This window comes from Neomonachus schauinslandi, chromosome 10, assembly GCF_002201575.2.
Source record: "Neomonachus schauinslandi chromosome 10, ASM220157v2, whole genome shotgun sequence".
Classification (NCBI taxonomy): Eukaryota; Metazoa; Chordata; class Mammalia; order Carnivora; family Phocidae; genus Neomonachus; species Neomonachus schauinslandi.
The window spans coordinates 72,126,765-72,151,032 of NC_058412.1; the positions used below are offsets into that span (position 1 = coordinate 72,126,765).

The 24,268-nt window shown below is 55.2% G+C and overlaps 1 protein-coding gene across 1 annotated transcript in view; it reads right to left on the bottom strand.

Moving 5' to 3' along the window:
• The window catches only part of TTC7A (tetratricopeptide repeat domain 7A), a 117,498-nt gene that overhangs the window by 48,301 nt on the left and 44,929 nt on the right, over window positions 1-24,268 (bottom strand). Inside the window, exons 9-11 of the mRNA XM_044918903.1 lie at window positions 15,154-15,291; window positions 13,294-13,377; window positions 8,774-8,878 (exon numbers count right to left, since the gene is read on the bottom strand). Coding sequence (XP_044774838.1) covers window positions 8,774-8,878; window positions 13,294-13,377; window positions 15,154-15,291 — 327 coding nt within the window. The remainder of the gene's footprint in view (window positions 1-8,773; window positions 8,879-13,293; window positions 13,378-15,153; window positions 15,292-24,268) is intronic.

Consider the following 24,268-nt stretch of genomic DNA (forward strand, 5'->3'; position numbering starts at 1 on the left):
GGGGGGCGGGGGGGGCGGGGGGGGGGGGGGGGGGGGGGGGGGGGGGCTGAATCCCTCTGAGGTCTGTCCACCATCCCTGCCTAAGCCCGCCTGATGCATGCTGACCAGGGCAGTGCTCCAGCCCCCTCATGGCGGTGCTCCGACTGCTGGCCTGGGCAGCGGGCCACCTCTGGGTTGGGGGGCTGGTCACTGAGAGGAGTAGGGAGTCTAAGGACCTAAGCTCTGACACCATCAGGCCTCAGGACTCAAGGTTTGGGGGAGGCCGTAGCTCAGGAAACCCCTCTGCTGCCTGCTGCCCAGCTTCGGCCGGCCAGGCGGGCCCATGGCTGTAGCGGCTAAGATCCGTGTCCTGCAGCACCTGGCCCAGCGGGCCCTGGGGCAGTGGGGGTGGTTGGGGGGGCCTGGGGGCCTACAGTCAGAGCCAGGTGGAGAGAAAAGCACTGAAAGATGAGCTCCCAGACACAGGCTCTGGTCCTCACCCAGCACCTGACAGCTGCGGAGCCTGGAACAAATCACTTAGGTTCTGTGTCCCAAAGGTCCTCTTCTGCAAAATGGAGACTTGGACCCCTCCCCCTCCAACTGCTCCTCAGCACAGACCTCCACCGAGGCTTCTGCAGCAGCAGGCTCTGTGATGGGCCCAACTGGGGAGCCCCGATGACAAGGGAGGGGGATGCCCGGGTGAGTTCGGATGTAATCCCTGCAGGCTGACCCCATACGACAGGGTGGCTCTTAATTAAGGCTCCACTGTGTGATGTTGGCATGGGGCTAGTGGAGCTCCAAGAGAAGGACAATCATGTGGCTGTGGTTGTCCAAGGAAGACTAAGACTCATGGCAGAGGGGGGACAGGAGTCACCAAGAAAAGGGTTAAGTGAGCAAACTGCACCTCCCCCACCCAATATCCCATTGCTGATGCAGCTCATCTCATACACTGTCTTTAGGGATCGTTACATCCCATTCAAACAGGAGCAGCCTGGTTTATAAACCACCAAGTACAAGTTATAGAACCTAGAAACCTATTGCATCCATGTATATACAGTCTTCCCATGACCATGTCCTTCTACTCAGCAAACGCCAGCTTCTATCTCTTGTAACTCATGTAGGGAAGGTGCTGGGAACAAAGCTCAACAGTTACTGGCAAACAGGGCAAAGTCACTCTCCAGTTCATACACATCATATTCTGGGTTAGTAGAGCTCACCATACTTTAGCTTTGAAAGTGCAAATAGGGGCGCCTGGGTGGCTCAGTTGGTTGAGTGTCCGACTCTTGGTTTCAGCTCAGGTCATGATCTCCAGGTCATGGAATCAAGCCCCACATTGGGTTCTGTTCTGGGTGTGGGGCCTGCTTGGGATTCTCTAACCTCCCTCTCCCTCTGCCCCTACCCACCCCCCTCTCTCCCTCTCTCTAAAAAGTGAAAACAGGGGCACCCTGAGTGGCTCAGTCAGCTGAGCATCCGACTCTTGGTTTTGGTTCAGGTCATGATCTCAGGGTTGTAGGATCAAGCCCCACACTGGGCTCCATGCTCAGCCGGGAGTCTTCATGAAGATTTTCTCCCGCTGACCCTCCCCCCGACTTGTGCACTCTCTCTCTCTCTCTCTCAAATAAATACATCTTAAAAAAAAAGGTGCAATCATACATCCTTAGCTTGTCCAACCTGTGGCCCACTCTGACCCCCAGGTCAAGAGCCTTCCTCGGCCAGTACTTGCCAGCCTTGTCCATGTAGTTTAAGCACAGTGTCAGCATCTGTCTCAAATCAAACTCATAAAGCTTGAATGTACCATGCTCACTTCGGCAGCGCATACACAAAGCGTGAATGTACCATTTTCCTACATAGCCAACACTATTTTGGTTTCTATTATCTACTACAAAGCAGGCTTTTTGCATGTGAAGTCACTGCAGGGATAATGAAGGAAAAAAATGATCAATTCTTGTAAGTATGACAATATACACTATGATAACGTATGGTATTAATATACATGGGTGCTCTAACTGGCCAGTGAAAGGAAAATAAATGCTATCAGAGCAAAAAAACCAAAAAAACAACAAAAACAAAAAACAAAATCAAAAACAAGAAAAAACCCAAAACAAAAACAAACTCAAAATTTACATTTATTTTAAATATATCTTAAAAATTTGTGCATGTATATATTGTATATACTATATATATACACACACACAACACACACACACACACACACAAATACATACACACACAATGCACCATTCCCCTTCATCTAAGACACAGGTGGCAATCCTAAAGCCCTTGAGAATGTGGCTTTGTCATTTTTGTTATGAAGTACTAAAAGCCCACCCAAGTCCAGAATCAGTTCCACACTTACGAATAAGCTCTCCACGCAGCCAGCAGGGCAGCCTGGAGGCTAAGAACACAGGCACTGGGGCCAGACTCCCTGAGCGCAAATCCTGGTTTGGCTACTTACTAACTGTGTGACCTTGGGCAAGTCCCCTCGCTTTGCTGTGCTTCAGTTCCCTCTTCTGTAAAATGGTGCAACAAGTGTCTGCCTCACAGACAGACATCAGTTGCTGGGAGGACTGAATGAGGTAAGACACAGTGAATGCTCAGAGCAGTGTTTGAATAAATGTAAGCCATTATGATTAGTTATTTAATTTCTATCTGTCATTGGTTGAATCTTCCAGAAAAGGAGACTCTACACAAGGATCAGCCCTGTGCAGTCCCCTGTGCCAGCTGGGCAGACCCTCGGACTCTCTACCCCATGGTCCAGGACAGACATATACCCACTAACCTACTCTTTGTCACAGTACTCACCCCTGCTGTGGGTAACATACTCGGATATTTCTGTCCTATTCTCCGATAGCCTATTTCAAATTTTTTTTTTTAAAGATTTTATTTATTTATTTGACAGAGAGAGACACAGCGAGAGAGGGAACACAAGCAGGGGGAGTGGGAGAGGGAGAAGCAGGCTTCCCGCGGAGCAGGGAGCCCGATGCGGGGCTCGATCCCAAGACCCTGGGATCATGACCTGAGCCGAAGGCAGACACTTAACGACTGAGCCACCCAGGCGCCCCTCAATTTTTTCTTAAGGAAGAATTCTAGGGGCGCCTGGGTGGCTCAGTCGGTTAAGTGTCCGACTCTTGATTTCGGCTCCGGTCATCAACTCAGGATCCTGAGATCGAGCCCCCAGTTGGGCTCTGTGCTCAGCCAGGCTCTGTGCCCATCGTGGAGCCTGCTTGAGATCCTCTCTCTCCCTTTGCCCCTCCCCCCTTCTCGCACACGCTCTAAATAAATAAAAATAAAATCTTTAAAGAAAAAAAAGAAAGAGTTCTACTTCACAACCCACTAACAGGTCTCAACTTCCAGTGTGAAAAGGACAGCTCTAATCCAGTGGCTGACTGAGTTGCCCAGCGCCCGCCCGTCTTCAGCCACCCCTGTCATCTTTCTCTCCGGGACTACCTCACTTGGCCTTTCCAATCTCTAGTCACTTCCTCTGATGGCCTTGAAAGTCAACAGCTGGTGGCTCTGAGGTTGGGGCTGCTGTTTCTGCAAGATTAGCTCAGGTTACAGTGCTGAGCCCTCCTTGCTCATCAAAACACCTCCAAGGTGACGGGTTATTTATTTATTTATTTATTTATTTATTTGACAGAGAGAGAGACAGCGAGAGAGGGAACACAAGCAGGGGGAGTGGGAGAGGAGAAGCAGGCTTCCCGTGGAGCAGGGAGCCTGACACAGGGCTCGATCCCAGGACCCTGGGATCATGACCTGAGCCGAAGGCAGACGCTTAACGACTGAGCCACCCAGGCGCCCCGGTGACGGGTTTTTTAAGTTCTTTTCAACCGTGTTCCTTCCGGTGATATACTGCTTTTTAGTATCTTACCTACGGCAGCCCTGTCACTTGGCCATGAACCCCAGGTAGAGACCCCCCCACCCCATGCCCCTGCCCTTCTAGAGCGGTTTAGTGCCTGATGGCACAGGTGTTACACAGCTGAGGGTTCTGGGGTGCAGGGAGCTTAGAGGGCCTATCCAAGGCCACCTGGCGAGTGAGTGACAGGACTGAGCGTCCAACCCAGGTCTCCTGAGCCTACATCTGGATCTTTCTGAGCTGCCTGAGTCACGGCCGCCCTCTGCGGTTCTTCACTTTCTTCCTCTCTGACCGTTTGGGAGAAGGATGCACGGAAGGCTCTAACGTTTGGACCCTTTGCTTGGGCTTTCCAGAAGCAAGGGCCGTGTTCCCATGACTTCACGAGTTCCGACGGCTCTCCAGGCCTCCTACTTTGTGCGCACACAGACAGGCCTCCGGCTCGCGGACGTTGCTCTTGTTCGGCTGCCTTCCACTTCCCAGGTTGCCTCATCCGCCTTGCACTGGGCCGAAGAGGTTGTACCCGGGCATTTCGGCCCCTTCCTCCCTTCCTGGGAACCGGAGAAAGTTCCCTTCTGAACCTGCTGAGCTTGTTGAAACAGCACCCCTGGTTCTCCTCAGGCCCTTCCCCAGGGGCCCGGGACCTGTTGCTAACCGCCCCACTGAAAATGTACTTTTCCCTTCCTGAGAGGAACAGGACGAAATTTCCTTATTTCCACATCCAGTGGCGGAATGGCTGGCATTGTTTCTTCCCTGCCTCCTAAACGCTCAACTCCTCTTCCTGGCTCTGGCCACCCCTGGATCTGAAAAAAGAAGTAAAACCACAAAAGCATCTCCCTTCGGAGAACCCGCTCTTTCGAAGGGGCTGTCACGGGGGCGGCTGCTGTTCATCGGGTACCGCAGTGTGCTAAGCAGCGACACTCCTCGGCTCTGGTGTTCGGAGTACAGGGTGGATGTGACTGCTTCCGGGGGAAGAGGAGGCACAGAGAGGGCGGATTACTCCCCTAAAGTCACACAGCTATTAGCTGGGTGGGCAGGGATTTGAACACTATGCTCTCTGCCTCCAAGGCCTGCACTGTTTCCACCACTTCATCCTGCCCCCTCAGGGAAGAGGCCGAGAGACAGCACCACAGACCTTTCCGAAGAGGAGCATGGCCTGCTTTCCCACTTCCTAACTCCTCTCTCGTGTGCGACACGCAGCACACGTGCACACCCCCCTCCTATCCTCCTAGGGAAGCCTCAACTTTTAAAATTACATACATTTTAAATAATTGTGTTTGGAGAGATACTAAAAAAAATATTTACAAGTCTTTTCTTCCTGCCCCAAATAACTGGCTGGGGACCTTGGCAAGACATCGGCTGTGCCAAGGCAGGAGGCTGCCACGCACTGCTGTCCCCGGGTCAGAGCCTGGGATGCCCCCCCCCCACCTAGGGGAGCCTCAGGCAAAGCCTCGGGGCCAGTGCCCTCCCACCTGCCCCCACACCTGCCCCGGGTGCAATCACCTTGCGGCAAACCCCGTGTCAGCCAGCCTGTGACTGTGTAGGTCCCTCTGCCTGGTGCACAACGACCTGAGGGCCACCTTCCTCTCAGACCCAGGCTCAGCCTAGGGTGTCCCACGCTGGCTCTGGGCATGGGGACAGGACGTGGGGACAGCAGGTGCTCCACCTCTGGGCACATGACCACCCTGGCTGGTTTCACCCAGCACAGCTCGTTTTTCAGATGTCCCGGTTTCAGCCTCCCTTCCTGCAACCTGGGCCAAGTTGTCCACCTCCAGATTTCTGTCCCCTGTTCACAGAGCTTGGCTGGGCAATGGCTAGGCCTGCTGGGGCTGCCGGGAGCCAGGAGAACTGCGATGGCAAAAGACAGAGGTGGCCTCAGACGCCTTTCAGGAACCGTGCTCTGTCCCAAGCACCAGCATCCCTCTGACCACTGAGGTCAGACTCATTCTTCCTGCTTATGGCCCCAGAACAGAGGGCTGGGCCAGCCTTCTCCTGGCCTCCTTGGAGAACAGGCTGCCCTTAGCTACCCCGGCCTGCTCTCTGCCCAGCGCCAACTCGGGAACCTGAGAACCACTGAACCAGAGGCAGACTTCCCGCACCCGTCCCTCCCAGCCAGCTGGCGCGGGAGTCATTCTAGAAGATATGAGTGGACATCTAACCACACGCAGGGTTCTTTGCTCGGGAGAGAGGCTCAGGGTGCAGGCATGGTAAGTAAAGAAGCTCCCCGACTAGTTGGGAAGAGAAGTACCATTTAAGGCAGAATTGTTGCCGAGCGGTTATGCTCATTGGCCAGCAGGATCTATCCAATAAGCACCGGACAGGAACTCTGGGCTGGGGTTTCAACAAGGAAGACAGTTTCTGCCCTCAAGAGACACTGGGGATTATGATGTAATCTAGGTGTCCAAGGCAGGTATAAACGGGGCTTTAGGGAGGTCCAGGGGTTCCAGGTTAGGGACGGCTGCCAGGAGCCATGCCCTGTCCCTCCAGCGGGACCTGGCTTGAGCCTGGACCCAATTTAAACCCTGGCTCAAACCAGCCCCCAAAGCCATGCATGCTTCTCAGCTGAGGTTAAACAGCTTGCCCTCCTCCCTGATTCTGTGACAAGTCTGCATGTTTAAGCTTCCTTTTGGGCTTTTCTATTTATGTTGTCATTGATGACTTTGCTCCTAACTCATCTGATTTCAATTTGGACTGACTGGATCCTAATTTTATTACCATGTAATCTGAATGCATGTAATGACTGTAATTATGCCGCTGAGGGAAACAGCTCCTCCACGGCGGGAAGGCCTAAATTTAGGCTTCCTGGCAAGGGCGGCTGCTGGCGGGGTGGACACCCATAGCCACCTCAGAGCTGGTGGCCTTGGGGAGGACAGGGGCCCTCCCCTGCCGCAGCTCGGTGAGGCGGGTATCTGGGGCTTCGTGAGGCCCCTCTGAGGAGCCCTGGGGAACACGAAGGCGTGTGAGCGAGGGGTCGGCGAGCCCACCCTCTCTGCCTGCCCTGGACCCCACCCCAGTCCTCTGCTGCACTGCAAGTCTGGGTGTCTCTGCTGGTACCCGCCTACTACCCACGTCCCCACAGCTCCCCACCGGTAAGATGCAGGATGCCAACAGGCCCCCTGTAGAGACATGGGGAGCAAGGGTTTCCCCACTAATCACGGGAATGGGGAAAGCAAGCCATGATGGAAGAACCTACCACTGGCCTGAACCCTCCACGGTCCATGCATCTCCCGACCCGTCCAGCCTTCTACATACTTTATGTCATTTTACGTCACATCTGAGGAACAGACTGTTACTGTCTCCATTTTACGAATAAGGAAACCGAAGCACAGCAAGCTTGTGTACCAAGACCACCCGGGGATGGGCAGGGAAACTCTAACCCACCTCACGGTGCAGCCGCTTCCTAATGCCTGGAGCCTGTAAGAGGTGGTTCTGCCAGATGCCCCCCTCCCCCCAAAATAAAGCCACACTCTAGAGCCTGGGGCCTGACGCCATGCTTCCCCTTCCCCACCATTCACAGTGGGGCCACGGTGGCCAGGGCGCACCTCAGCTACAGGAACCTGAGAACCAGGAGACAGAGGGGAGGGTGCTCTTTCCGCCCTGCTCCTCACTCTGCAGCAAAGAGAGGACAAGGCCCACTGGCACGGCGAAGCGGGGACCCAGAGAGGGTCGGGCTCTCGTGTCCAGTCCCTGGGAGACTTGGCAGGAAGGCTTAGAACACGGAGTCTCCCTTCCCAAGGCTGGATGCCCAAGGAGGGGGGAGGTGCGGCAGGAGGTGGACAGGCTGCTGATTCGGAAGCGCCTGCTTATGCCCCTGGGGCCAGGAACAAGCTGGGCACCCAACCATGGTGAGGGTGGGCTTGGGGGGGGGGTGGGAGAACAGGCAGGGGAGACCTGTGTGTGGGAGCAGCGCCCTGTGGGGAGATGCTGGGCCTGGAGGGCAGCTGAAGGCACTGGAGGTATTCTGCCCGAAGAGAGGAAAGGTGGGTGGGGCAGATGGCCAAGAGGCAGGAGAGGATGCATTTGACCTCAGGAGGCTGATGTGGGCTCAAGGATGTGGGGACCCTTGGAAAGAAAGCTCCCAGTAGGAGGAGACACCTTTGCAGAGGCTCCACCCCAGGACGCCACAGGCTCAGAGCAACCACCAAGGGAGCCTGGGGAGGGGAGGGCCGCAGGCCCAGTGCCTTTCACGGCTCCATGCTGCTGGCCTCCTGGAGGACCTCAGAGCCCCGCTGCAGGAAAGCCCGGCCTGTGGGGAGGGGGGGTACCTGACCGTTCAGCCGCCTCAGCAGGGCCCTCGGCAGGCAGCTGAGCACAGGGCAGGGACCTGGGGGCTGGAGCCGAAAGGAACAAGGGGGCCCACAGGGCCTGCGCACACAGCACTGCCCCCTGTAGGAGTGTGGAGCCTCCAGCCAAGTGATGGCTGGCCCAGGGGCTCTGAGGCCTGCCCACGACTGCACTGCTGGGCAGCTGGGGGCCCCCCTCTACTTTTGACTCTACATTTCATTTATTTTTTTATTTTTTTAAGATTTTATTTATTTGAGAGAGAGAGAATGAGAGACAGAGAGCATGAGAGAAGGGAGGGTCAGAGGGAGAAGCAGACTCCTTGCTGAGCAGGGAGCCCGATGTGGGACTCGATCCCGGGACTCCAGGATCATGACCTGAGCCGAAGGCAGTCGCTTAACCAACTGAGCCACCCAGGCGCCCGACTCTACATTTCAAGACTGAACCATAAACCTGATACCAGCCTGAGTTGGGGGACCTACTGTTGCAGATCCGTCTGCTGGTTTTCTCAAGATTTCTCCTTCCAGGCCTGTCTGCCTCACAGCTCCTCATGCACCGCCCCCCCATACACACAGCAAGATGTGCATGCCCTGATCTCATGCCCACTGCCACCCTTCTGCAGGAGTCGCTGGGACCTGGGCCCTGCCCCCACCATTCACTCACCCAGTGCAGGGACCCGATGCAGACCTTGGCAGCCATCAGGGGCACGGTGGGGTCCGAGGGCCGAAGCTTCATGCACTCCCGCAGCAGTGACACGGCGTAGGCCGACTGCAGAAGAAAGGACAGGTGACACCATCACTGGCAGCCCTGGGTCTCGACAGCCTAGGTGCCTTGTGCCTACAGTGGGGGGCATTCCCAAATAGCCAGTCCTTGCTCTTTCCTCCCAAGAGGCAGGAAGAGGGCCCAGCGGGAGGAGCCCAGGTCATGTTGGCAGACAAATCCCTCCCAGGTCTCAGATTCCGCATCTGGAGAATGGAGGCTGTGAGCCTTGCCCAGGTGATCCGCCAACAGCTCAGGTAACAACAGGTGGAAGCACTTCTAAAGGAACTCAAATGTGAACCACAGACATGATAGAGGCAAAAATGGGCTCTTTTCAAACTTGAGAGTTCAACAGCCTTGGTTTCTAGGTGACAAGATGAGGCCGAAGCTCCACAGGACTTGGAGGCAGGGCTGTGGTGGGGAGTTGAGGGGGCGGGGGGCATAACGGCTGGCAGAGGGGCAGGAGAGAAGCTAAGCTGGCAGAGGCAGAGAGAACCTCCAGACAGGAATCTGGGGCCCCTCAAGGCTCCAGCGACTCAGTCACAGAGACGGGGCTGGAATGGACCTCCTGAGGATGGCCACGTGTGGAGGGACGGCCAGGACGGGAGACCATCCACAGGCAGGCAGCAATACTACCAGTCACAATAATGAGAAAAAGAATACCAGCTAACACTTATTTAGATCTTACTATGCGCCACGCATTGTTATAAACCAGAGCTCAGCAAAACACAGCCCATAGGCCAAATGTGGCCCTCTGCCTGCTCCTGTGAATAAAGTTTTATTGGAACCCAGCCATGCCCGTTCATGTATGTATTGCCTACAGCTGTTTTTCTGACAGAGTGGGGCGTTCCCACAGAGACTGTTGGCCTGCAAAGTCAAAAATGTCTACTGCCTGACCCTGTACAGAAAGTCTGCTGTCCCCTGTTCTAGGTGCTTTATAGATTTAAGATTTTATTTATTTGCGAGAGAGACAATGAGAGAGAGACAGAGAGCATGAGAGGGAGGAGGGTCAGAGGGAGAAGCAGACTCCCTGCTGAGCAGGGAGCCTGATGTGGGACTCGATCCCGGGACTCTAGGATCATGACCTGAGCCGGAGGCAGTCGCTTAACCAACTGAGCCACCCAGGTGCCCTAGATTTAATTTTCACAACTCTCCTGTGAGGTAGGTGAGCCATGTCTCTATTTACAGATGAGGAAACTGAAAGGCAGAGAAGTTAAGTAGCTTGTTCAAAGCCACAGAGCCCATACATGGCTGAACTGAGGTTTGAACAGTCTGGCCCTACGCTCGTAACCACAGCTCTACCTGGCCTCGGTGACTTGGTGCTTCCAGAACAATCTCCTGCTGCACCAGTAGTGACTACCTGGGCAGAAACAGCAGCCTCGGTCTCCCTGCTACACACACACACACACACACACACACACACGAGACACACACTCAGGGCTTCTGACTGCATCCAACACTTTTCCAAGAACTCAACAGTGACACCCCCTGCCCCCCAAGTGTGCACACTCCATACTTGTGTGACCCCAAGCTAGGGTCAATGGTAGGCAGGGGCATGTGTGTGACCAGAGTTCCCATGTACTAAGCCCTACTGTGAGCCAGGCTTCCTCACCATTAATTAGCTTTCACCCTCCCCAGCAACTCCAGACGTACCACTGAGGCAATGGGGGCTCTGGAAGGCTTACCTGTTCAAACTCAGTGTAAGAGATTGGAAGAGAGAGAGCCGGAACCCCAGTGATCTGCGTCCACCCTGGACCCCCAGGCTTTCTCTAGCTACCCCTCCTTCCCCACCAGCTAAGGAAAAGCTCTTCTCAGCCCAGACATGACAGACTGAGGCTCTGGGCTCAGGTATATTAGGCCTGTTCCTGGGGTATCAGCCAAGGGCTAGCTCTGTGCCCAGTGCTGGGCTGGGGTTGTGGGGTCACATGGCTCTTGCCTCTCAGGTGCCTGCAGAAAGGCCAGGGGGAGAAGACAAAAGCTACAGTTCCCCACTGCTCTCTCAGAAAGCGAGGGTGTGAGACCCAGCACAGGCGGGTGTCAGCAGATGACTATTCCAGCAGGCTGGGAGACCGGGCTGGGCTGTGGGAAAGGGGACCTCGTGAGGGGCCCAAAGGAGTTGCCAGGTGATCCTGTGAATACCACTCCCAGCCCGCCAGCCATGGCCCCCCCTCCACACACCACAGCAAACCTCGGGCTCTCCTTGGCCTCCTTCCCTGGTTGCTGACCTCTGCAGGGTTGAAGGTTCTCTAACTGTGAAATGAAGATTCTACAACCCTGACCGTCCATGTTCAATCCACACAGACCATAAAGCATTGCTATTTCAGGAGCCATCGGAGGACTCCACAGTAAGGGCAGGCAGCTTGGTTGGTTTTTTGTTTTTTTGGGGTTTTTTTTTGTCATGCTGGTTACCTAGCAACGCAGCCAATGTGACTGCTGAGGAGACCAAGAGAAGGAGCGACCTAAATCATGTCATGGACCTCATCTTTTCTTCCTGCAGGCTGAGCTGTCAAATGTACATACATCTGCCCGGCCACATTTTCGGCACAAGTGCAGGCCTTGATTCCTGCCTTGGGCTTTGGCAAAGGCCAGCTCTGGCCACTCTGCTGGTGAGGGGGGGGGCTTCCTGGGCCAACCAGGCAGACTGAGCTGGTGTGCAGGGTTCCTGAGAGGGTGGACAGTGTGCTTCCAGAACAATCTCCTGCTGCACCAAATGCAGGCATGGATATAACCCATTGTCTCCAGCCTGTGCAGCCTCACGTGTGAGGAACTCACCGATCACCCCAACGCCCTACCTGTAAGCCCAGCCTCGTGCCCACCTTGCTGGTCTGTGAAGGAGCCAGGCTGGGACACCAACTCCCTGGATCCTGGGATGTGCTGGACTGTGTGTGGACCTCTCTAAGCCTGGCTCTTCTCAGTAGGGAGGCTGAAGATCCCATACCTCCCAGGCTAACACCTTCTCCCTCGAAACTCCCAGGAGTTTCCTGGCGCACCGCCAGAGATTAAAGCTAGCTTCTCAGTATCCTACATTCTTCTGAGGAGGGCTCCCCAGCTTTCCTTGGGATCTCAAAGGGGTCTATGACTCACAGAAAGGTTAGGACCACTACCCTGGCCCCGGGCCTCTCCTCCGGGCCCATGCTCACTATTGCAAGATCAGAGGTTCTTTGTTTCCCAGAGGCAGGAAGAAGCTGTCACATACCACTGTGAGCTGTCTTTCCAGGCTCCATGTGAGCTCCAGCCCCACCTCCTCCCCTCCCTCAGATCTCACTCTATCTATCTGCGGCCTGAACTCTCCCCGAGCCTTGGCAAGACCCTGCTGAGCACAGAGCCGGAGTAGACCATGTCTGTGCATTTAGGATGCTCTGGTGGGTGGTCAGCGTGATGGGGGTGGGGAAGAGCTTTGGGAAGACAAAGGCCCAGTGGGGGTTGGGGGGTGGGAGGCTCCCCCCTTGATTCTCACTATACTCCCCAGGCTGCAGCACTGGCTACTACCTCTTCCCTGCCTAACCTTCGTGGGGGAGGTGCAGGCAAGCCGAGGAGGGCCCTCCTCTGAGCGGAGCTGCAGGGCTAGAAATGGCAGGTGGCACAGATGGGCGGGGGGGGGGGGGGGGGGGCCGGAATTCCCTCAGCCTCACAAAAGGGCTCTGGGTGTTTACAGCTCTTGGAACGATTTGCAAGCTCCTGCCACCTTCTTTCCTGCATTCATAGCATCCTTGGCTCTAACACCCTCAGCACCCAGCTCCGGAAATGTTTTCCTTTCATGTTACTGCTGAAAATAGAGGCTTATGTAAGTGTAATTCTCATCAGAGAAGAAACCAGGGGGTGCTGGAACAGGGCTTGGGGGTAAGCAAAGGTGGCCCTGGTGACTGGGGATAAGGTCAGTCCCCTCACGCTGGGCAGACAGAGCCTCTGTCCCAGCCACAACCGCTGGCGCAGTTCTCCCCCAAGACTCCTTTGTGGGTGCTGCCGCTCTGCTCCACCCTTCAACCCTCCCCTCCTAGGCAGGTCCTCCCATGGCAAGGTCCTTTCCTGACACCACACCTGATGGGCAGGAAGAGAGCTCCAGCCCAAATGAACGCGCCCCTCACTCAGAACCCGTGTCCCAAGCCTGTGGCATGCAGTTGTACTCTTCAAGTCTCACGTGGAAATGCTCTGTTGCCCCATGTGTGCACATGTACCAGGAGAAAAGCACCCACAGACCCACAGTTGCACACCTGTAACTCCCAGGTGGACACCAGATTCACACAGGGGTCTGTGTGTGACCCTCCGCTGGCCCTCACTCTCCCAGAGATAAAAATCCGATGCTGGAGAACATTTCTGACTCACCGCCGTGCCCTCTGCCTAGCCCTGGAAGGGACCAGAGGAGAGCAGAGACCCCAAAGGCAGGTGTGCAACCTCCCCCACCCCACACACGCCCTGGGTCTTACCTTCCCACAAGCCACCATGGAGAGGGCCACTTGGTACCAAAGGTGAAATTCTTCAAACGCAAACTTCATGGCTCGCTCCAGGCACTGAGGAGAGGGAGTCAGTCAGCACGTTCCCCCACAGGGGTCCTCCCACCCTCAGTGAATCCAATACCCCCCAGGGCAATCACTGCCCAAATCACTTCTTATAGGAGGCTGCAGGAGGCCCACACTTGGTTCCTGTCAGAAAACTCCAGGCATAACCTGCCCCTGCCACGGGGCAGGTTATGCTGTGTGACCTTCTGCAAGTCTCCTACCCTCTCTGGCCCTTGGTTCCTACCTAACATGTGACTGCCTCACAGGGCAATGGCGGAAAGGGAACGAAATTGGTTCTGAGTTTTTTGGTTTTTTTTTTTTAAGGATTTTATTTATTTATTTGAGAGAGAGAGAGAATGAGAGAGAGCACATGAGAGGGGGAAGGGTCAGAGGGAGAAGCAGACTCCCTGCCGAGCAGGGAGCCCGATGTCATGACCTGAGCCGAAGGCAGTCGCCTAACCAACTGAGCCACCCAGGCGCCCCTGGTTCTGAGTTTTTAACATGTAAACATCCCATAAAAATAATAACTGGTATTTATTATTGTTGTGCATGGTACCACTCTCAGGTTTTTACACGTATTAACTTATTCACTCTCCCCAACAACCCTGGGAGGTGGGTTCTTCCATTATCCCCATTTCACAGATGAGGAGGCTGAGGTCTGAATGACTTGCCAGAGTCACAGGGCCTGTAAGTGGCAGAGCGGGCCGACTACAAAGCTGCCCAAGTGGAAAGGCTTTTCTCGGTTCTGCTGTTCTCTACAACGACTAAGAAAACTGACTGCCCCACTGGCCTGTCTGATCCTGGGCAGCCCCAAATCAGGGGCGGCCTGGTGAGGTCCGGCAGACGCTACCAAGTGCTTCCACATCGTGGAGGCAGAAGCCAGCATGTGAGGCCAGGATTCGCCATGGTCAGGAGGGGCAGGGGACAGACGTGAGGTTCTGGGACCAGATAGCACGGGCTTTAAGAGCTCAATGGCCTGGGTTCGCGTGCTGGCTCAGGTGCACCCCTCCACCATCTAGGGCAAGAAACAACCTCTCTGGGCCTTGCCTTCCTCACTGGTAAACTTGAGAGAGCACCGCTTCAAGAAGGTATCACCTAAAAGCACCTTGCATGGTGCTGGGTGCAAGCAGGGGCTCAGCAGATGTCACCAGCTCTCCTCTCAGGGGCCCTCCTAACCACACAGAAAGAGAAACTACTGCCAAGAGGCCCACTCCTGTACAAGGAGATGGGGCCCCAGAGCCACCTTTGATCCCAGCCCAGATGTGAAAACTCAGAAATGCGTGCATGCCATTCGCCTTGCGGGGAATGGAGAGAGGGGCAGCTTGGTGCGCTGGTCCCCCCGCCCTCACCCCAAAGAGGCACCACCCCGGGAGCGCTGCCCCACCAGGGTTTGCTCAATAGAATGGGGTTGCTCTGTCCAGCTTGGGTGGGAGGGGGTCCAGGGCCCTGACTCACACCAAGTTCAGAGCTCTACCAGCAGAGACCGTCACATCCAGTATCACCCACGTGGGAAACTGGGGGATGGATAATTTCCCCCTTGTGCTTCTCTATACAATGCCTTGTGTTCTTTCAAAAGAAAAACACATGAAAACACTAGTAAAACAACCAAAACCAAAACCCAAACTACCCATCCCGCCAGGGAAGGGCAGCTCTCCCAGCCCTGGAGATGGAACGGTCCCAAGCCTCATCTCCCAAGGACTGAGCTGCACCCCTTGGCGGAGGCAGGGAAGGGACAGTGGAGGAGGTCAAATGGTGGTTCCACCTGACTTCTGGGGGGGGTCGCCGTACCTCGGAGAGCATGACGTACTGGCCCCTCCTGCCCAGCGTGATGCTCAGGAGGTCATAGATGGCTGCAGCATTCCTCAGGCTCACCGCCCGGTCCTCCTCCTGCTCCGGTGCCCGGCTCAGCACCACATCCCGAGTAGCCTGCGGGGCGACGTGGTTGGGGAAGGAGCGAGGACGGAAAATAAGCAGCTGCCTGCCTCCAAGGCCCGGTGACCATCGTCCTTACGCTGCTAACCCAGGCTATGCTCCCAGAATCTGCCAGGGCCTTTCCACCGTCCCCACGAAGGCCCCCACGAAAGGGAGGAAACCTCTACCTGTAGCCGAGGTTGGGGTGAGGGACCAGTTCCGAGGGCTCCTGGTAGTCAATGTTTTAGTCTGCAAAATCTCAAACCTACAGAAAAGTTGCCAGGCTGACGGCACTGACCACATGTGCTTTGTTGCTCCCTAGTATATGATTATAAGGATAGAGTCATGAAGGTAAGATGACCCTTGACCCCTAAGTACAATCACAAGAGGAATGCCAGTATTTCGGGAAACGTACAACTGATACCTCTACTATGAGCTCACAGTCAGATCTCCCCCCTGCCCACCGATGGCCCTACTAGAAGTCTTTTCATCCCAGAACCCAACCCAGGACCAGGCCCACAATTCCGGGGCCGCGTCTCTTCAGTCTCCTCTCATCCAGAAGGGCCCTGCAGCCCTCATCTTTCAGACACTGGCATTTTTTGAAGGTAGAGGTGAGAGGTTCTGTGGAACAGCTCCTTGTGAGCTTGTAACTGTCCCCTCACAGAGCTTCAGGTAATATCTGGAAGTGTCTAGATGACGTGGGTGGTTCTGCTGCTGGACTCACAGGAGGGCAGCTTGGGCTGTGGCCCCTTGATATCCCTCTGATAAGGACCTCCTGGCCCAATATGTCCTTCCCATCACCCCTGTGTTCAAACCAGACCTGATCCTTGACTCCTTCTGACCACAGAACTCTCCTCTCAGAGTTCCCTAAGAAACCTCTCCCGTAACACATGGCCTCTGTGCTCGGTGTCCAGAGCTCAGAGCTGCCAGGTAGCTGCTGGTCAGGGGGAGTGGGGGGATTGGGGGGGGGTAATGGGAAAATGTGCTTTAGGAGTAGGAGATTCTGTACAATCCGAAGTGGGGAGCTCTGTATCACCAAGCCTGAAATCTCCCCACTGGGGATTCGGGACCCTCTTATTCTGTGGCCTATGGTCCCACTCCCTCTTGTCAACCCATACTCTGGAGACAACACTCAAGCCTGGGAGTAATTCAACACGAATCATAGGGTCCCTGAGCTGAGCAGCCACAGGGCAGGGACCAGGCTAGGCATGCTCTATGAACGAACACACACACCCCCGCTCACCTACCCCTGAGGGCTGTATCTGAGCTGAAGCGAAGCTGGGTTCCAGCCAGATGCTCCTGCTGGCTACTCCCGGTATCCCTCTCCCTCTGTAGCAGGGGTTGAACCCCCTTTTGTGTGTTGGGACTCACCCTCTTCTACTGCCCCACACAGGACCTCAGAACCAAGGATGCTGGGATAAAAAGGAGCTGCTGACCCTTAAAGCCAATTTCTCACTGTCACATCCAAATCCTCCTTCCTGTCCACAGATGGTCTTCAAAACCTCCTTCCAGGCAGGATTATGAACCCCTCCTCCAGGTCAGGCATAGAGGCAGAAGAAGCCCAATGGCCTTCAGACTGCAGGCTCTGAATGTGTCCTGTTGTGCAGGCCTGAAGTGTGTTCCAGAGGCTTCTGGAAGCCAAGATACCTCTGAGACCCAAGGAAGTGACTCACCCATGGGGGCACTTCCGGAAGGCAGGCCAGCGGCCAGGGGCCCCGACGGGTGCCCCTCCTGCCACAGCAGGCGAGGGCTGCCACCACCCCCATGTCCACGGACCAGCCCCAGGAGAAGGCGCGGGATGTCAGGGGATCCCCAGAAAGGATGAGCGCTGGCGCCAGCCTGATAAACAAGAGCTGGTGGGGAACTCTGAAGGGTTAAGGGGAGAGAAGTAGAGAGGGAAAGTGCCAGAGAAATCCCACTCCTTCCCAGTGAAATCCACCCACACAGGCACCATCAGGAAGACAGAAGAGATTCTGAGAGGCTTGGCAGGAGCTTTTTGACAAAGCGGAGTAGGAACACAAAACTGGCCACGTACCTCCCCACTCCTCCACTTCCAGCCCTCCCCTCCAGAACTCCCCAGCTCTGGCCCGCGAGAGTGGGGCCCCGAGAGGCGGCCTGGCCAGGCAGCCAGGACAAGGGTGGAGGCAATGAGAGGACACAAGGTACGGTCCCTGTCCTCAGGGAGGGGACACGAGCCCAGAAGCAGCCGCAGTACTTGTGCTCAGTGCAAGGGACCTAGAAACCTGGTGGGAGAGAGGGGTCCTGATGGAAAGGGGACAGCGCGGGCAGCCTGCAGTGGGGCGGTTTTTCTGTGGGGTACGGGGAGAAGCCTGGCTGGGCACATGCAGGATCTGGGAAGCTATCCGTGCAGACCGGTCTTGTTCTGGGGATGGTGAGCAGCGAGCTGGGACCACGGGCCTCAGCTCTGGTTGGCCTGTCCTTGAAGAGTAACCCCTGCAGACCCCAACTCCCAGCCCCCTCCAGACTGCTCCAGCACAAAGTCAAACCTCCTTCTCTGTGGCTGCCACGAGGCCTGGCCCACCTGGCCAGCGTCTCCCCCAACTAGCTCTCGGTCCTCCCCCTGCTCCACAGAACTCCCCGCAGCTCCCTCTCAGCACCAGGGACTGTCTATGCCCTCGGTCAACCTGGATGCCTCCTGGCTCCTCACAGCTCAACTCAGGTACCCGTCAACCTGACCGACCCTGCCAGGCAAGGCCGCCCCCCTCCTCTCCTCTCCTAGCATGGGGCACACACCCCAGCCCCTGTATACCCAAGAGTTCCCTGGTTCTTGGGGCAGGGACATGTCTCGCTGTCTCCAGCACCTTCCTTGGTCCATGTTTGTAGAATGAGTGATGTTGAGCAAGATTTCTGGGCTTGGTGTGGAAATGTTCTCCTCTTGCCCTCGACCTTGACCTTTAAGACAACAGTGTCTCTGACTGTGTGCTTAGGGGTGGATTTCCAGCACTGGGCTGGGATTAAGTCAGAAAATCAGGAACAGAACTGAGCATGTCCTTAGCCTGGGGGCTGGGCCTCCCCAGGAGGCAGACAGCAGGGAAGAGGTCTCATGGGCGGGGGTGGGGGGGGGCGGGGGTCCTCAGGAACTGGCCTGTTTCAAGAGGGAAGCAAGGTTCCACAAAGGAAAACCAAAAGCAGAAGTTTGCCCTGGTTGCTATGGCTCTTGGGGAGGGCTGCGGTAAAAGGATGTGGTGGTGTTCGCTGGGTGGGGGAAAAAGGGGCAGAAGGAAGGAAGCTGTGGGGGCTAGTGACGCGGCAGGAATTCATGTGCAGCATGGAGGGCGGGGGCCTCAGACACTCTGGGGGCTTCGAGTCGCTGCCCACGCGCCCCGGGTGTCCTGTTCCCTCCTCCCCTGGGCTCACCACCCTCAGGCCAGCGATGCTCCCAAATTCACCAGCAGCCTGCCTTGAACTAGTCCCAGCCACTCTTTTCCTCCACCACTCAAATGGCCTTGCTAGGAAATCCTTCAGATCAAATGCAGAGAGAGAGATGAATGTACCTATGACCTATAAAGCAGTATGGAGACACTGAATATTCTTCTCACCACAACCATCCTTACTCCTCTGGGAGTAATGAAGAATCTTCTCTCCTCATTCCTCCCGGCACCATCTCCAGGCCCCCACCTCTGGGGATGCCTCGCCCTTGTTTGGACCACACATTTTGTCCTGGGCAGGGCTCCTGAGCTGTACGGCTCCTAACCCGGGTCCTCTGGCTGTCCCCTCCAGTGCAGCCTCCTCCAAACTGAGGACACTCACCCTAGGCCCTCTGCAAGCCGAAAGAGAAAAAGCCAAAAAAAAAAAAAAAAAAAGCACGCACCTCCCTACCCCCCTCCTCCAACAGCTCATCACTGCCAGGGTGACCCATATCTGGTCTTGGGAGAAGGAAAGGATCCATGAAGCAAGCCTAGGGCCCTATGGGAGGGCTGGCGGGGAACTGCCATGTCCCCAGGCTGGCCAGCCCATGTGAAAGCCAAGGCAGGCAATGCTCCATCCAACAGCCATCCCTTATGTGTGCCACACATTAGCTTTTCAAGGTCACATCCGTCACATCTCATCCGGACTCACAATAACCCCACGGGGGTGCAGGAGGGAACCAGGATGCCCTATTTGCAGATGGGAAACAGAGTCCCAGAAAGTGGACTAATTGTGCGAGGTCCCTGGGAGGTAAGGCTGCACCTTCAAAGGCCAGTCCAGGACGGCTTCTGCTGCCTCATGGGCCTCTCCTGGTCCCAACCGTCTGCTGACTGCAAGGCCTCAGACCGCATTGACTTTCGTTTCCACCAGCCCCGTTTCTCCTTTCTAATCCTCCACACAAGCAGGGTGAGAGAAGGAAAGGGAGAACTTGTGGACTACTTTGTGAGTGGCAGCTCACAATGACCTCATGTACTATTGTCCTATCTCACAGATGAGAAGACTGAGGCCCAGGGAAGCTCCCCCAGGCATACAGATAGGAGGGACCCAGATTAGAACCTAGACATTCTGACTTCACCCCCAGAGGCCTCTGAAGAAGTGTCCAGCAGCCTTGTCCATGCCATCAGAGGTCCCAGGATGGCTCTGCTTATAGGGGAACCAAAGCAAAACACCAGGCTGGGCCTTCCCAATCAGGGAAAAAGCCCCTTGGGCAATATGTCCAGGGCCCTGGTCTGCCCTGTTCTCAGACACAGCTGCTCTACCTTGGCCAAGCACCCAGTCTCAGGGCCTGCTGCTGGCAGCCCCCCAAATCAGCCCAGAAAGGAGTCCGCCAGCAGCGTCTGTGACTGGCACCTGCCCCTCTCCGGAGGGCGCCGTCATGTTCCGCTCCTGCTGTCCTGCCCCACCAGCAGACGGAATTACCACGGCTTTCAGGCTGCCAGTCCACAGAGCCAAGAAAATACCATGCTCAGTGACGTGGCCCATCCACCCAGAGCCCCGGCCAGGCCCAAGCCGGCCCCCGCTCTCCTGCCGCGTCAGGCTTCGGCAGCAGGAATCACACTCTCTGGCTCTTCCTGCCAGCAAGGGCGAGAGGATCTCCCGCCTCTACTGAGCCGCCTGTTCTGAGCTTTCAGCAGTAGCAGACCCTCTACCGTGGCAGCCTGCAGCAGAGCAAACGAGGTACCAAAAGCCAGAACAATCTGTGCTCATCTGCTGAGTCCCAAATGGAACCGAGCCCAAGAAGCACTTTTTTTTTTTTTTTAACTGAATGGTATCCTCAAACCAATTTTTCTCCCAACCTGATCTGAGCCTGATTATTCTCTAAAATGACTGAATTGGAAGCAAGCATTTATCAGGACAAACAAACCCGTGTTGAACATCTCTAACGTACCAGGCACCTGTGTGGTTTGTTTTCTGGCTTTTGCTGTGCAAGAAAGGCCTTATTAGCCTCATTTTACAGACGAGAAAACTAAGGATCAGGGAGGGAAGAACCTTGCCCAGGCCCCGCAGACTGGGAATGGCAAATTCAAGGCTCAAACTGCTGGTGTGACACTGGACAGGGCACAGTTCACCTGCAGGCTCCAGTCCCCAGAGGCTACCCGTCCACCCCACTCTCACTCAACACTGGGCCTTTGGGGCCTTTCAGTTCCTGAGCACCGGATACCAGCAGCAACTTCTCCACCAGCTGAATGAAACAGGGACCCACGGATTCAGTCTGCCTCCGCATATATTTTTATGCCTAGATGAGTATTTTAGAAAGGATCAAGACTTCTGTACTTCCTGGTTCTCCAACTGTTTGAGAAAATCAGACTAGTTTTGATACAGAGTTCTTTAAAGACTAGAATATACACTTGGGGTTCAGGAGACTGGGGTGATTCCTTCTGATGTGAGGACCAGGATTTCCTCCAGGTCTCTGGATACATCTCCAGTAGGTGGGAGTACATCTGGGACGGGGGTAATGATTGACCGAGATGGGATGGACGGACAGATGGATGGAAGGATGGATGAGCAAATGGGTGGGTGGATGGATGGCTTTTAAAATGTCCTTTTGGCTCCAAAGACTCAAAACTAGGTCCAAAACACAAATCTTCTTCAACCAGTTATCACTCGCACACGTTGCATTTCCGTGACAGCATCTGTAAGATTTCTATTTACCTCTTGAAATACGAGGATGTGTGTGGGGGGGGGTTCTCTATTCATTCTGATCATGCTCGGTTAGCCTTTTACAAAAACCACATCCAAGGTAACAGCCCCACACTCAGGACAGCTTGCAGGCTACTCCTCTGAGTTCCAAACCACAAAATAGGGGCCGACATGCTCAAGAAATCTGCGCAAGTGCTCCGGCGATCCTGGAGGTGGGAAGTTTTGATGATTGTGTCTCCTGGGCTGACTGTGCTGGAGTAGCTTTTACCTCAGCAGAATGGGTTCTGCAGGTATTAGGCAAAGCTAAGTAGCAGCCAAGACAGCCAGCTGCTGTTCTAGAGGCTTCTGCCTATCAACTGCGGCCACACCCAGGCAGCACCAAAAGGAGATGAGGAAAACCCTGCAAGTACCTGGGGGCCAGGCTGAGCCCCAGGGTTCAGTGAAGGAATCAGAGCCTGGGAGGCGGGCACGGTGGTGACTTCACCTGACCGAGAATGGGACCCGCACGGAAGGAGGGTATGAAACGAGAGCAAGAGAGAAGCCAGAGGCTATCTGGTCACTCTGAGAAACAGCTCCAAGCCACTGAGGCCAGATCCAGATCCCAGGAGGAAAGCTCTGTAGAGGAGACTCCAAAGCTCTCCCCTCAATTCCTGAAGTTTCTAAACGTGTGACAGGCTGGGTGTGAGCAAGAGGAAACAAACCAGCAGGCCCTGGAGGAGTGCCTCCTCCCGGCCCAGTGCACAACTTCCTCTGCTTTGCATGCTCAGGGAATCCCTAAGATGCCGCCTGGCAAGCCGGCCCACACCCCGAGTCTCTGGGACAGGCCATCAAGTCACACAGCCTCCTGCAAAAGGGCAGGAGCTGCTAGGAGGGAAATCACATATTTAGGAAAACTCTTGGCTCCAAATGTGGGCCCCCTTTTAGTAAAAGGCCATTCTCCACTCTGAGATAGGGGGCAGCTTGAGGGTTTGGGGTGGGGGCAGGGAGGATAACCTAATGGAAAGGCATCTGAACTCTGATCCTGGGCACCCAGATAGGGCAGAGGTCACGGAAAATGGCTGGGAGAGACAGAGTCCAGCCTCAGCCCCCCTGCCATCTCACACCAACAGGCATGTCCCTGTTGATAAAGCCCTCCCTGAACCTCGTTTCATTTGAGTCTCAAAATCACCCCCTTGGCCCTTTTATAGATGAGGAAACTGAGAACCAGAGCAGCTTGGAAGTGGCAGAATCGGGACTGCGGTCCAGGGCTTGGGCTCCATGGCCCATGCTTTGGAAGCTATGTAGGGAGGCAGACATGATTTGAATCATGGCTGTGAGGATTATTAGTATATGACGTTGACCAAGACAGATACCTGTCCTGAACCTTACTTTTCTCATCTGTAAGATGGGAATATATTAGACTGAAGTGTATGAAATTGTTATTTGTCATACGGCTCAACATAAAATGCCTCCCTCTATGAGATCATCAGCTTGGAATCTGGCAGAGAAAGGACCTAAGGAATGTTTCGGCTTTCACCTTTTTACCTCCCACCTGTAATCCTCAGCACAGGGAGAGGAATTTCCCCAGACAGGTGACTTAAGTGCAGTTGCAACTGAGGGTGTGGGTGGGGAGATGGCTCAGGTGTGGGGGGAGGGGGGCAGGGAGGGATACTGGTCTATGTCTGAGGTTCCATTATTAGAAACCGGGGCCCAGTCTGTGGTCAGAGTGGGGGCCCATTTTCTGTGAAAAGTGCACTGTGCTCCCGTGAAAATCAAATCTGGCACTCGGTATTTCTATCCTCACCTTAGGCTAACCAGTTAGATGCCCCTCCTTGGAGCAACCACTTTCCCCCTCACCTGCATGACCCTGTAAACTTTTTAGTACCACAGCCTAGCTGAGGAAGGCTGTGATCTCTTTCCGCCCCAGTCCAGTGCCCCACATCCTGCCTACGTGCTGGGACCCACTGATGTGGAGGAAACCCACTGACCAAAGCACTCATGGCCCCAGCTATTCAAGGGTACATTCGTTTCCATCTGTTCAGGGACCCAGCTCATGGGGGCTTGTTTCTTAAACTCCTACTTCCACACACTGCTCTCAGATGTGCCAGTTTAGCAAAGTTAGTTCTCAACCTGGGGGGTTCCCAGCTCCCAAGCTCCAAGAGGCCCCTCAAGTTAGAGGGCTCAGACCCAGCCCTGGACTCCTCTGTAGCACGCCCCCACCCCTGGCTTCTGTGGCTCCTGCACACCCCTCCCCGCCTCCCCCAGACCAGTCCGGGCCATCCTTCTTACCACTCCCTGGACCACACCCCTCTCCTTCACTGAGCCTCCAGGGCCCATGCGTGCATGTGTGTGCGTATGTACATACATTGATGCGTGCCTGGCTCATCTCCCCGCCTGCCACGGGGGGAAACGGGTCTTGTGAAAACAGTCAAAGAGCACTTCATGCAGGCTTTATCCAGCATGCTTTACCCCTCCTCTGCTTTGCTTTTCCATAGCACTCAGACACTAGAACCCTGGATAATGTAGTCGCTAATTAATTAATTGTCCACCTCCCTCACTAGAATGTAAGCTCCATGAGGGCAGAGACTTTTCTCCATTTGTTTGCTGCCGTGTTTCCGGCTTCTAGCACAGGCCTGGCACAAAGATGATAATAATGAACCGTTGCGTGAATGAGTGAATTCACTGAGGCTCGGAGGTTTTAGATTTGCCGGTGGCCCTCAGCTAACTGGTAGAACTGGAAGCACCTGCCCCTTCCACCCCCTCACATCGGTCCCAGAACCAGCACAGGGCTGCCCAATACACACTGCTGACTCACTGATAAGCATCTTTTATAATCCCAGAAGAGGTGTTGGGGACTCCTAACTCAGTCCCTACTCAGGCCCCCGAAGACAGCCTTGTGCACCAGTCCCAAACCTAGGAAGTGAGCCTCACCCCCGTGCGGGGG